General features: G+C 41.9%; 1 protein-coding gene across 1 annotated transcript; it reads left to right on the forward strand.

The window, feature by feature from the left end:
• Positions 1-4,512: 4,512 nt before the first annotated feature.
• SCRG1 (stimulator of chondrogenesis 1) lies at positions 4,513-14,301 on the forward strand. The gene is made up of 3 exons (XM_078864969.1): positions 4,513-4,669; positions 10,644-10,930; positions 12,581-14,301. Exons 1-3 carry the CDS (start codon positions 4,655-4,657, stop codon positions 12,648-12,650), a joined length of 372 nt encoding a protein of 123 aa, XP_078721095.1. The 5' UTR covers positions 4,513-4,654; the 3' UTR covers positions 12,651-14,301.
• Positions 14,302-14,388: the final 87 nt, after the last annotated feature.

Raw genomic sequence — 14,388 nt, forward strand, 5'->3', positions numbered from 1 at the left:
CACTGTTTTTGGAAAATTTTAAGACATGACCATGTTTTCTCATTTGTTGTTTGCTACTATAGCCAACTAAAGTAGAATTTTTTTCTGGTATATTTCATAATTGTATTCTCATGTGCCACAATATTTAATTTGGTCTCTTGTATGTATCCTGTCTCATCCTGCGTGTAGTACTATCTTGTACGTAAAAGGTTGAGATACGGTGATTTGAACAAATGGTGGAACATCCAAAATAACTGGGTTAGGTTGTATCCTGACTTGCAAAGTAACGATAACAAACAACTAAATCATTCACTTTTATCCAGGACATACTAAGTGAGTTACATTCACCTTTTTAAAATAGGATCTTGCATTGGGATGTTCGATCGCATCTACTTGTTAGATTAAACTGGAGCAATGCCGTGGAAACTCACGATTTCGAGGGGTTAACATTTAAAAGTTCGCAGTCGTGGATTGCCATCCACACCCACTTGCTGTACTGCCATCTCCTGGCCAACCCCTAGCGATGCACATACGTGTGTGTGTGACCCACGCCTCCGAAGTTGCGGATTTATCGCGCGACACCCAACTGCAATAAATGACACGAGTAAAAAAAAAGATATGTACTTTAAAAGTTTCCTAAGGTCGAACAACCTCCGATCCCGAACTAACGAACAAGTTGGGTTTATCCATAATAAAAATTGTTGGGTTAGATCGGGTAAGTATAAATGTGTCGTTAAACCCGCCACCACCCGACACAGCCAATTAATCAGTAAGGTTTGTCACGTAAACAGAACAATTCGTTACTAGTACAGCACACCGGTGAGAAAATTCACAACATTTAGAACGAATTGGCACGTTCTGTTTACGTGAAAAACCTTACTAATCGGCTGTGTCGGGTGGTGGCGGGTTTAACGACACATTTATATTTATGCGATTTTAAAAAAAACTGTATTATGGATATTGGCCGCGAAAGCCTGCTGCGTGTTAAACTGAAGTTGAGTTTATCACGGTTATGAATACCGCACAGTACTGCATAGTAGACTCTCGATTATCCGCGTGCGGTTTATCCGCACACCTGAGATGTTGACACAAATTAATAGCTCGTGAATTTTCCCTGAAGCCCAAATTAATAATTCTTGGACATTTTTTAAATTACAAATCACACGTTGCTTAAACCGAACAAATATGTTGCTCCGGTTGATCCGAAATCCACGTGATCGTCCCTACACTACGGTGGTTGCATATGTTTACAACAGTGGGGCGAAGTTAGATTTTTATTGTCATAGCTTTGCTAACATCCACTTAGTGGACGAACGCTTCAGCGCTGACAAATGCGGTTTTTGGCAGAGATCCGCAGAATTTTTTTCGATTATCCGTTATTATCAATCATCCACGGCCGTCCTCCCCGTCATTTGCGCGGATAATCGAGACTTCCTGTACTTAGATTGGAGACTGGCCAAGCCTCTGGGGCTTGGGATGTGATGCGGCCAACAGGTGGCAGCACAGCGAAGGGTGGCGGGGGTGGTGTTAGCCCTGGCTTTTCGCGATCTTCCCGAAGGCAACACTTAATAATGGAAATGGCCACACAATCTAACGAAGAACCCTCCTGAAAAGTTGTTAAACTCGGTTAAATATTCCCGAGTAAAGGGCATTTTATTATTAAGGAGTTAGACGATTCCATTATCAGCCATGCACTGTCCACTGCTGGATAGCCGTTATCATCTCCTTGATACGAGCTGATTACATCGCTCCATCTCCATGTTGGTGGTACTCTTGGGCATGCATCCGTCATTTGGATGCCACTCCGTGGTTAATCTCGCCATCCGTCCCTAATAATGACATGCCCTGTACAAGACCACGTACTTCTCTGAGCAGTCAATAATGATGGCAAGTTAGATACAATAGCTATTGTCTTGTTTCCTGTTGCAACGTTCTGACCGACACCTACTGGACATCTGCGAAAGAGATTCATAGCTCAACGATTTTCTCCAGGATAAAGAAAGATTTTTTTCTGAAATAAATATTCTCTGCAAGAGCACAAATTATGTGGAAGAAGGCGAAGGGAAGGACAGATCAGGAGGTACGACATAAAACACTGGGTTTCCTTCAGGAAGTAGGATAAATAATTTAGGTTATTCGAGTCAAAAATCGTATAACTTTGACCATTTTCCAAAATATTGTGTTTCACTGGAGCAGACGCTACTGGTGCCGTGTGCTGTAATTTACGCGTTGTTTTCTTTATCCGGTAGCGTCCAAATTTTAACTGCGATTGAATGGAATTATTGACACGTGGCTTATTTATACTTGAATCTCATTCGAACTTCCTCCGAAATGCGTGTAATTCCGCAAAATATACACTGTACAAAACCCAGACGTGTTTTTCCTGTTTGTGAGCAGGATGGATTTTTTAAACCACATATTAATTCTCATCCTTCCTTTAAAACGTTTCTAGACAATCTTTATCAAATGCGAAAAAGTAATTTTGAGAGCAGCAACAACGCAGGAAGCACACAATCACGCATCTTACCTTGGCACCAATTATTAAACTCGACTCATATTTGCCAAGCAGTGGGAGGGCTTGGCAACTTGTCTAGCAGCAACATTAACTCAGACCGACCACCTAGGGTAAGGCACACACACTTCCATGACTACTACATAGGGAGACCTCACAGGGCTGCATGTGCAGGAGGGCATACTTCCTATATTGGGCTGTGGGGGGGGGCACATAAAACCAAGTGGGGGTACGCAGGGCCACATAGCAAAGCAGGCCACGCTGGCAGAGGCCACCTGGCTTGCATTATGGGCTCTTCTTATTCTCTGCAAAAACTCACCACCTCAAGCAGCCTGCGAAATGTGCTATTGCTGTTGGACCACATTTTACTCTCGTTTGACCCCAGCGGGCGCTTGGTTTCCGTTTATTTATGCCCCCAAGGTGGCCTGGCTTTGGTCACACGTGCCGCACATTTGTGGGCACGAGCGGACAATTGTACAGCTAATTAATGAAACGTCTTCATTCTTGGCTGCGTGAGAGCACAACGAGACACGATACATTGATTTATTGATATATCTAAAAGCCTCACAAATCCCGGTGAATGTCAATGGAGGTTGTTTACCGTGCTTCGTCAGGAGGGGTTGATGAAGGGTTGACCCAGGACAAGTTCATGCCCCATATCACCTCCCGTTGATGTTTAATGTGGCCAGGAAAATCTGGGCAAACATATCATATCTCCAGATGTCAAACACTAAGCAGGGTTAAGCTCAGCACTTTCATGGAAGACTGCCTGAGAATACCAGGTATTGTGGTGGTTGGCCTGCAACGTGACCGTAATGAAAATGTTAATCTATCTGTACGTAACTTTTAAAGATACCTCTCTAGTATGTGCGGCTTTTCTCCAGGTTCTTAACGTTCCTCACACAAGCCAAACACCCCATTCATGGCAATGTACAACATCCCAATACAGTATGAAAAATAAGAATAGGTTTTTACCCTTTCTGGCAATAAAACAGGTGTTAAGATGTTCAAACACCAAATAGAAACCTTTTGCAAGGAATCAAGTCTACATTAACCACACCAACTTGTGGTGAGCATGCTCTGATAAGATTCGCATTGTTTTTGAAACTGATTGGCCTACACCAGAGGCAGCCTTCTTTAGGGCCTAGTCTCACCAGTGTCAGACCAGAGAACACCAAAAGGCGAACTGTACAGTATTCTTATGTTTTCATAATTTTATACTGCCAAATAGGTCCCAATTTCTATCCCAATACAGGACTGTCCTGAAAAATATAACTGAGATTCCATCCTAAAGAAAATGCATTATTAGGTTATTTTACCGTATACATTACATGAGTATGTTATGAAAGTAACTGTTGTACATAGTGTAGTACTTTATGTACTTTATAGACATTTGTATCGAAGCTTCCGGACCTGTATGTGCAACCTTTGAACATTCTCCCATACACATTTCAAATGGGTTTCCTCTAGGCCCTGCTCCTTTCTACCACGTGCAAGCAATTTACAAATAATGGGCCAAACATCAGAACACAGCAACCCTTCTAAACATGGGTCTTGGCATTGCTCGGTATACCAATAGCAATAATGGTAATTTGCTCGTTACTATTTCCATTAAATATTGCGACTGGGCAAGGAATCGGGCTGGCATTAACCGTCTTGGGCATCGTCTCCTCTCTGGTTGGCTCCTACGACCGGTTGGCATTTGAGCCACGGTTCCTTTGATTCTGGAAAGAAAGAAAAAAATGGTATTAAATAAAATAAAATACATACTTTGTGTTTTTAGCACCGAACAAAGCTCAAAGCCCTGCAAGAGTCCATTCGGTGCTAAACTGTGCAGTTTATGTTTTGTGCGTTTGTGGCTGCCCTTTCCAGAATGAGCTCAGTCCGCTGCGTTTTAATCCCACGAGGGTGAAAAGGGAGTTTGGGTGGAGGCCAGGGAAAGGGCTTAGTTTGGAATTGATTCTTTTTGGCTGCCGCTGACTTGGTGCGTGTGTGTGTGAGAAAAAAAAGAATGAAGGCGGGGACACGGAGGGGAGTAGGGTTGTAAGTGTGTTGTGTAGCGAACGGGTGTATATAAGGGATTTGATCTCGTGACGGTCTGGCCTTGACTATACACAAATCCAGGCGGTGGCGCCCAGACGAAGGGAAGCCATCTGAGGGTTAATGCTCTCAGTGAAGGTAAGTCAACGTTGGATGCTGCCCACACACATTCTGCTCGACATTATAATCGTAAGATACGTCAGTGGGAAACGTTAGCAATTATTTACACTGTTGACTGTACCCGAGTTACGGTTTTGAGAAGATGAGTTTTAATCCTGGCTAGGATAATTTCAGTGCAAGATCATCCTCATCGATTTAAAGCTTTCGTGACTGCAGGGATTAATCTTCTTGGTTCTTTCAGTAAAGTCACATAGAAGGGAAATAATAAGATAATAAAAATAAAACATAATAAAATAATTTTCACGACGTTTCGGCCACAACGCAAGATGCTGTCTCCCCGACAGACCTGGTCTTCACCTGAGGACGGCTGCTTGCGTTGTGGCCGAAACGTGAAAATTATATTATTATGTTTTTTTTATTTTATTATTTCCCTTCTACGTGACTTTACCGAAAGAACCAAGAAGATCATCCTCATCATTCTAAGATCAGGAAACAATAAGTACCAATTGGTGGGGCCGCACCTCTTGGTGGTAAGCCAAGAGGGGAGTTGAGATGAAGACTTGTCCCCTCCACAGGAATGTGGATTTTCCACCACTGGCACGGCTCAGCGTTCATTTGAACATGGGAACACTTAGACCTTTTTTTCTACTGAATGTTTCTAAATATGTTCATTCTGTCACCAAATGTATAAATGTACAAAATATATATACTTCCACATGCAATAAAATTCCAAACCAAATGTTTTCCAGTTGCATTTGTTTAATCAGGCAAACTCTGGAACGACTTTCACTCTCAGCAGTAGGTGCGGCTTATTAAACAAGTATTATCGGGTTACCAAGATGCTGCAGGCAAGTTTAAGGTTTATAAGGTGCGTTTATAAAGTTGGCAAAAGGATTTCATTGCTTGGCTCGCTGTACTGTTGGTCTGCTTTGGAAATCGCATAAGCTCCCCCCATCATCTTCCTGTTACGGATGACATTTTTCAGTCTGGTTCTGTTGGAAAATATTTCACTTGGGGATTTCTATTTTTGTCATGAAGCAAATGGAGTAGCAAATATTGCAAAACTATCAATGCACGGGGAGGTTGTTGGTTCGCTCAAAGATCAGAGATGCTGAAATCCTGGGTTCGAATTGGGGCAGCTGCACATGATTACGTAGTGATTTGACGGTTTCAAGTTGGTCACCAATGATTGCACACACAAAAAAAGTCCGCACGAATAATACATTTGCTGTTGTACTTAATTTGGCTAAATTCCAGCTCTGAGAATTAAAAACATCGGCTTGACTGTCAGGCGACAAATCCTTTGTCTCTCCAGCGAGGCGGTTGGGAAAATGCTGCTGCCCAGTATGAGGCAACTTGAAAATATTTCATAAGTAGTTCTGTGAAATTATGTTCCACGGGCCATTCTGTTATACAGTATTTCCAAATTGATTAGTTTTCTCATGATACGATGCCTATCGCACTTGGCGGGGAAAGGCAATAAATAATATTAGATCAAGATCCAATTTTCATGATATTTTAATCATTATTTAAACAGTTAATTACGTGTTCCTGGTTATATCTACCAAGCAGTGGTGCAGTGGTTTGCATACTGAGTCATGAACACAGAAACTTGAGTTCCGTTTCTGGTCATGGTTAACATCAGTGGAGAGTAATATCTGAACTGTTCTTGAGTATGTCCTGACGGCAACCCGCACTAATCGGCATGGTGAAGCATAGTCAAACAACGCCTCGTAAGATAGAGCGGAGAGAGTCTTCATTCAGCAGTAAATAAATAAAATGATGTAAGTCGTGATTGGTTTATTATATTAAACAAAAAAAGTCACCCATGGTGGCTCATGACTGAAATCCGGCACCTTTGCAAGCAATAGTTAGTGGATGACACAGATACTGTATTCGTGGATTTCCCAAAGCTGCCCGGCTGTGACGTTCCCAGGAGATGACACGACAAACAAGCGGGTTTATGAACTAATTATATTGGTGACGCTGCATTAGCAGTGATGCAGGAGCGCCACTGCTCAATTATTGATGATCCATACGGACGGCTGAATGTTGTCCTCTGGCATGCGAGGTGAGTTTTCTCAGGGTCCTCTGGCTTCCTCCCACACAAAATAAAACAACCCCTAATTTAAACTTGAAATTGGCCAAAACATCTCAACGAGGCAAGATCCTCCTAAAATAATATTGTTAAGATTCAGTGGGGCTTTTATTGCTAAATAAGGTATTATCATCATCATCATCGAGGCATCATTCATGAATATTTTATGGTCATATAAAGCAGGGTATAAAGCTAGGACACTGTGACATATTTGGCATAAGTGATCTAGACCGTGGTTTTCCCAGAACACGTGTCTAGGTTGGCTGAACTTTTCATGATTACTGGGCAGAAGATTGGCCAACACCTTCACATTTTGGATGTAGGAGGAAGCTACAGTGGTTGAAGAAAGCCAACTCATACCAGGGGATTTCACACACAAAAATTACCATACACATTAATCAGCAACCTATTTGCTACTGTTATCTACTTGCAATCTCTGAGCCCAGAAGTTTGTGTGTATCGTTCACATGATGTTCTTTGCATGATCAATCAACACACTTGTATTACAGATGTGGTTACTTAGTGACAATGGAAAAACACACACGTTATAAATGAACAATTATGTAATTTATCACTTTAGGAAAGCCTCACTCCATTCGGCTAACGTTGGCATGTGGTTGGAGGTGTTCGACCAAAGATTAGCCCAGAATTCGCCCCAATGTTTCATGTTCACTGCGACTGAGTCTCAAGTATCTTTTCCACGACTGTCCTGGTACAATGGGGGTGGGTGATGTTTGGCCAAATCCATGAATGGGCATTTGCCTTTCACGTGGGAATAAACCAGAAAACTTGGGAGAAAATACACCACACATACGAAGGGGCAGCACGCAAGCTCCACACAGACAGATTCAATAATCCATTGCTGCACTGCCATCTCCTGGTCGCCTCACAGCACGAGCCTATAGCACCTGGTATTCCCAGGCAGTCTCCCACAATCCAAGTGTTAAATAACAGGGTATAGTTAATAAACGACCCTTTAAGTTGCATAGAAAAATGATCGTAAAACCCATTAATAACGGAAAATATAAACGCCAACAAAAAACATGTCAACATCAGTCCATCTGGTTCACTTTGAATGTGTACTGTATTGCATTTCGACTTCATTACCCCATAGCAACACAAAAACATAACACAGCCAGCGGTCACACGTGTTTGTAAAGTCGGGAGTGGCGGGGAGACATCTCCAAATGACGACATAAAAACACTGAGAAGAAACGTATAAAAAAATTATGCAACTGTAAAAATATGCACTCGTGTTATTGTGCGGGTGTGTATGGCAACGAGCGTTGGATCCGATTGGTTCACGTCCATTGACCACAACTTGCGTTTATCTTTATATTATAAACGCAACTCTTCCAACTTGTTGTTCCCCTCTCTCCCTGTATACAATTGTCTATGTTTAACGAGTAACGTGGTGGCGCTTTTAGGGTGGCAGTTTTGTGCCAGAAATTCGCCACGTTTTTAAAGCAAAACAATAACATTTTGACATGCCTTGGCAAAAAGTGTAACATTCTAAGAGCAATTAGCGTCAAAATAATGATTAAGATTGATAATCAGTGTGTTAAGGTGACTAATTGTGCTAAGTAATTAGGCACATTAACATATCTGTTAACCCATACGGTTTAACCCGTATTCTTGTACAGGGAAATTGAGTTTTCAGGTCTACACGGCGGACAGCCGTTTCAATACGGGCACAAAAATAATGTGTTTGTCTATTTGTTTGTGTTTCTCCCTTGTGATGGGACTTTGTAGGATGAACGTTGAGATTGATAAGGGGCACGGGGGTGACCAATAAGGTCTGAATTGGTCTGTAATGAGGTAGGCACCAATAAGGGGTTGACAGATATGCATTAATGGTATAAACAAAATGTGTTAATCATAAATTTCGATTTCAAGCTTTCGTGACTGCAGGGATTCATCTTCTTGGTTCTTTCGGTAAAGTCACGTAGAAGGGAAATAATAAAATAATAAAAATAAAACATAGACAGACAGCGTCTTTCCGACAGCCCTGTTCTTCACCTGAGGACGGCTGCTTGCGTTGTGGCCGAAACGTCGTGAGAATTTTATTTTATTATTTTGATGATAAATTGTTTATTATTTCATTATTTTCCTTCTACGTGACTTTAACGAAAGAACCAAGATGTGTAAATCATCACAGCGTGCACATCCGAATTTAACATTTGCTGTCATGCAGATGTGTCTCTAGCGACCCCCTGTGGCTCTAAAGCGCATTACAAACCCACAAAGTTCTAACTCCGCCACGTAAACCAACCAAGCGTTCGAAGTTAATAATTTGGTCATTTAAGGTACATTCGGTAAATTGTCAGCGCATTTGATGGCCTCAAGGCCACGGCGAAGGAAGACGCTGCTGTGTTTCACCGACGCGAATCTGCGGTGGTTTCACAGCAACGGAGGTTTTTTTTACATCATGGGACCTTCCCTTGCCGGTATCAAAATATAAGAATAGGTTTTCTACCCTTACTGGCAAGAGAACAGTTGTGTTAAGATGTTAAAATGATTAGCACGAGACTAAAAGAACATCAGAGATATATTAAATACTCACAAATACAACTGTCAGCAGTAGCAGAACACGCGTGCCAACAAGGACACTCAATTGATTTTGATGTTGAAGTTCTGTGCAAAACCAGCTACTACTGGCCAAGACTAATTAGAGAATCTATCGAAATTGAAATAAATAAATATTGTTTTAACCGTTCGGATAGCTACCGCCTTAGTGCTGCGTGGAAGCGAATACTCAAATCATAAATTGTTTAAATGCCTTTAAACAATGTTCACCTTTTGGCGTCCTCTGGTCTAACACTGTTTGAGACAAGGTTCTAAAGAAAGCGGTCTCTGGTGTGGACCAATCAGTTTCAAAGACAATGCCATATACTATCATAGAGCATGTTTTTTGTTTGCATGTTCACCACAAGTATAAGTGGTTAATGCAGACAGGATTCCTTGCAAAAAGTTTCAGTTTGGTGTTTTAACATCTTAACACCTGTTTTATTGCTAGAAAGGGTAACACCTATTCTTATATAACGGGGTTTTTGTTTTGTTTACACATTTTTCTCCAACGTTTATTATTCTGTCGGTGCTACTGCAAAGTGTTCCTGCAGCCAACAATAATGACAGCTAGTTGATAATCGATTATCCATCCGGCTGCTTCCAACATTATCCAAAGGCTGTGCCCAGTCCGGCTATCAGCACCCCGTGAGTGACAAATAAAAAGTGGCTACGCTTGATTTCAGTGTTAAATATTATATGCAGTACATTATACACTACATACAACTTAAACAATGAAAATACTGCACTATATTGTATACATCAACCCATGACGCAGTCTTCTAGATTAGAGTGGTAAGCACGATACTGCAACTTTTCTACAGTGATATTTTAAAAAAAATCTATTTGTATTTTCTTGGTTCTTTCGGTAAAGTCACGTAGAAGGAAATAATAAAATAGTAATAACAAAATAATTATATAATAAAAATAAAATACTTTTCTTATGTTTTATTTTTATTATATCCCTTCTACGTGACTTTACCGAAAGAACCAAGAAGATGAATCCCTGCAGTCACGAAAGCTTTAAATCGAAATCTATTTGTATGTTTATTTATTCAAATTTGACATAAAACACGAAAAAACCCGTAAAACAATACCCCAAAAACCTAATGTCATACGTAATTTAAAACACAAAAAACCCATACAACAATACCCAAAAACCTAATGTCATACGTATTTTAAATAACGACGTAGTGATTATCCGGCGTGTTTTAAAAAATCCGGCGCCCACCGAATAATCGGTGATCCACTGTTGACCACGTGCACCGCTTTTACACGTGGCCTCATCTTCCCCCTCCCCGTGCCGCACGTCTCGCCGGACCCACGCAGATGCATTCACTGGAGCTCCTTCTCCTCCTGTCCCTCGTCGCCTTCACCTCGCCGGAGGCCGCGGGTTCCCCGCAGTCTCCCGACGTCACCCGGATCTCGTCAACCCTCTGCAAGGCTCGCAAGATGCCCCCCGCGGGTGCGTGCGACAGCGAGATGCTCCTGTCCGGAGAGCTGGGCGGAGAAAACCTGCGAGCCGTCTCACCGAGCCTCCCCGGTCACTACTGGGAGGGCGAAGGCTGCCGTATCCTGTGCTTCTGCGGGGCTGGGGAGCTGATGTGCTGCCCCAGGTAAGGATGATTTAGATTCATACTCTTAATAATATAATTATTTTATTTCTATTATTACTTTTATTAATTTCATTTTTTACCTACGTGACTTTACCGAAAAAACTAAGAGTATGAATCCTTGCAGTCACGAAAGCTTCAAATCTAGGATGATTTAGATTGCGTACAAGTGGCGGAGGGGGTGGGGCTTGGGTTTCAGGTGTGCAGGCTGTGCAACTGCACCCGGAGGAGTCTCACTTTGATTCCACGTCACAGGTGACCGAGGAAGGGGGTGTGGTCTTGGTGGAGGTTTCCCGCCTTCAAAAGGCAGTACGTGGAGGCGTTCACCATTTTTTCGAAGGGCTCAAAGTACAGTGGTCACTCGGTTTACGATGCTATCGAGTCACGATATTCCGATTCATGATCCGCCTTCCATATGGTCCAATTGTTTCTATTAACGATACATGTTCGATTAACGATGCGTTTGCAATATCACGCTAATTTCGGCCAATCGGAGCGCTCCGAAGTGAACTCGGAAGACCTCAACCAACCAGCGACGTCCTTTTAATCGACCACGAATAAAATAGTTGAATTCGTTTTAGTTAATTAATCTACATAGTTGACTAATCCTCCCCGGCTGTAGATCTGTCAGGCAGCGATGGAGAGTAATGGTGTAATCGCTAGTACCGGCCTTGATGACCTCCTGACCTCGTGCCACCATCCAGCATTAAAATTAATTCCACTCCATACGACTCTCCAACGCAGTGACCAGCACTTGCGTAATCGATTGTTTGGGAGATGAGGTTGGTGGATCATGCAAGGATCCATTATATGAATGAGACTCCGACACAGTTGAAGGCAGAACAAGTAGGCGGGTGACTTATATGTACAAATGTTTTGAATTGTATCCTTTCACAAGTGTGCGTTTTCCCAGCGTACTTTGGTATTCTCTCAAACACAAACCACTCATTCGACAAACATGTTGCAGGACTTTTCTGACATAGAGCCTCGAGGCTCAGTGAAGCTGTCTTGGCAAACAAAACTTGTTTCTGTATATGTATTGGAATAACAATGACAATCATTGGGCCATCGGGCATCATTGGCCAAATATTAATCGGATGGGGTGGTGAGGTGACCAGCTGGGTCAGAGGTCAGAACTCTGAGCCGGCATCAGAGTGAGGTGCTGGACTCGATTCCAGGCAGCTTCCTGTAATCAAATCAGGTTCTTAAGTGCAGTGAGTGGATGGTATAAGCCTGGTCACCAATGACTGCACAAAAAAATACCAACACATTACATTTGGTTCTGCGCTTAATTCGCCAAAAAAAATCCAGCTCGGAGAATTAACAAAATAAGTGGATTGTCTTGCCATGCAACGGATCTCACTCTCCTCTGCAGGGCACGTACGGAGTGCTGCCCTCTGTGCGTGGATTAGGTGTCACTTGAAGGGATCTCAGAAGTAGCTGTGATATCCACTTCTGTGGGCCATTCTCCAACACAGACTGCAGTGTTTTGCGCGAGGTCCGATTGGATATTTCGTGTCATGACGTGATGTCAAGTGCACAATCGGGTTAATACTGGCGAATAAATTATGGAAAAAATTGCATGGGGTGGTAACCGGTATCTGGATGCCCCTAATTATTGTAATTTAATAATTGCTACCATCCTACCCGTAGGGAGGTGTTCTTCGATCCGACGGTGCTACCTTACATCCCGTGCGACACCCCCATCAAAACCAAAGATTGAAACTCAGAGGATGGATGCTGGGCAAGCCGCAGTCCAACTTCAAGCAGCATTGACTCATTCACCAAACTGCACCAGTCACTCATCAAGTAAGTTTACTCGACTTCCTTAGAAACTCATTAACTCATATAGGAATTCACTCGATCGACAAGCAACTCACTTAATTTCTTGATATATTCACTGCACCAGTCACTCAACAGTTGAATTAGCATACTAAGCAACTCAGGCAGGAACTCACTCAACAATAAACTCACTTCATTAAGTGAACAGATCACTCAGCAAGCCAATTAACTTGCTTCGCAACTCACCCCATACACTCATTCACTTAACTAATTTATCAACTCACTCATTCAAATAATCTGCTCAATACTTCACATCACCGATTTAGCAACTCATTTGTGAACTTACTCACCACTCGATTTCCATTCATCGAGCATCTCACAAAATGCCTCATCAACAGACGGAGCAACTCGCTGATTTTTATGGACTCCCTCAGTCCACTTCATCTCACTATTCTGGAAGAGGAAGGTTTATGTCTATTACATTCATCTTGCTATTGATTTGAGGCAATGACTAGATTAATTCCCGCTGAATTAAAGCAGCGGCACATTTTAGACTAATTCCAGTCAAATATAAACGGCACAGGTGACAAGTTGTCAATTAAAGATGATTAAGGGAGACAATATTACCTTCGGTTGGGCAGGTACAATTAATTTGTGGCATTAATGTAACGCTTATAATATAATTAAGGTTAGGTACCGGTTGTAATATATTATCACCGAGTAGCACAGAAAACAAGACATTGTTTAAACTATAACTTTGGTTCACAATTAGTGTTTTCATTAGAATAACTTATTCCAATATATATTTTTAAGAAAAGGATGGATAAAAAAACATATACCTCCTTAAATGTTTTTTTCCCAGCCAAAGACAATCACAAATACGTTCATCTTTTGTTTTTCAAAGAGGTATAAAAATAATGGAAACTTTTTTTTAATCCATGTAGGTGGAGGAATGTTTAATCAGAATCTGTTTTTAAACTGATACTCGATTTCTTGCTCAATTCGAAACCCAGGACGATGGCTAACTCTCTGCCGAAGCTTTAATCCTCCCGAGTCCAAAACATTCTGGGTTATCACGCAGGTCCCATCGATCCTGTCATTCGTAACAGATTCAACCAAGCACAGGTGGTGGTGCCGCCTTATGTATGGGCTTATTAATCACAACATACCTTTGCGTGACATAGTAGCGTTGCTTCAGTGTGCCTAACAAGATGTCTAACAAATAGCATGGAATTCATCAGCTGTTAAAAACAGGTGCGCGTTTCACAATCCACGCAATGTTTTTGTTTGCTAGTTTACCTTCAATCCTTTGCATATTCGTTTACCGTACATTAACTGCAGTGACAATATTGGTATGTAACGTAAGTTGCACTCTGTGATTTAGTTTGTGTGTAGTTTGTTGTCCTTTCCCTGCACCTACGATTAGCACTGTTGGCTACGTACGGTGCGAAAGAAGTTCAACATACAAACATATACGATACGTTAAGAGATCGAGAGGAGATGGATACAGTGGGATTCCTTTACCCAGCGGTGGGAAGTGAAAGGCTAAGACAGCACTCTGTAATGCAACGTATTAAAACATTTGTAAGCTCCATTGTGTTGCGTTTACATTTCTTTAGATCTATATCGATTTCAAGTTCTGTCATTTTTTTCTGATGTTGACCACGCCGCCCCCGCTG

Source organism: Lampetra fluviatilis, chromosome 19, assembly GCF_964198595.1.
Source record: "Lampetra fluviatilis chromosome 19, kcLamFluv1.1, whole genome shotgun sequence".
Taxonomy (NCBI): Eukaryota; Metazoa; Chordata; class Hyperoartia; order Petromyzontiformes; family Petromyzontidae; genus Lampetra; species Lampetra fluviatilis.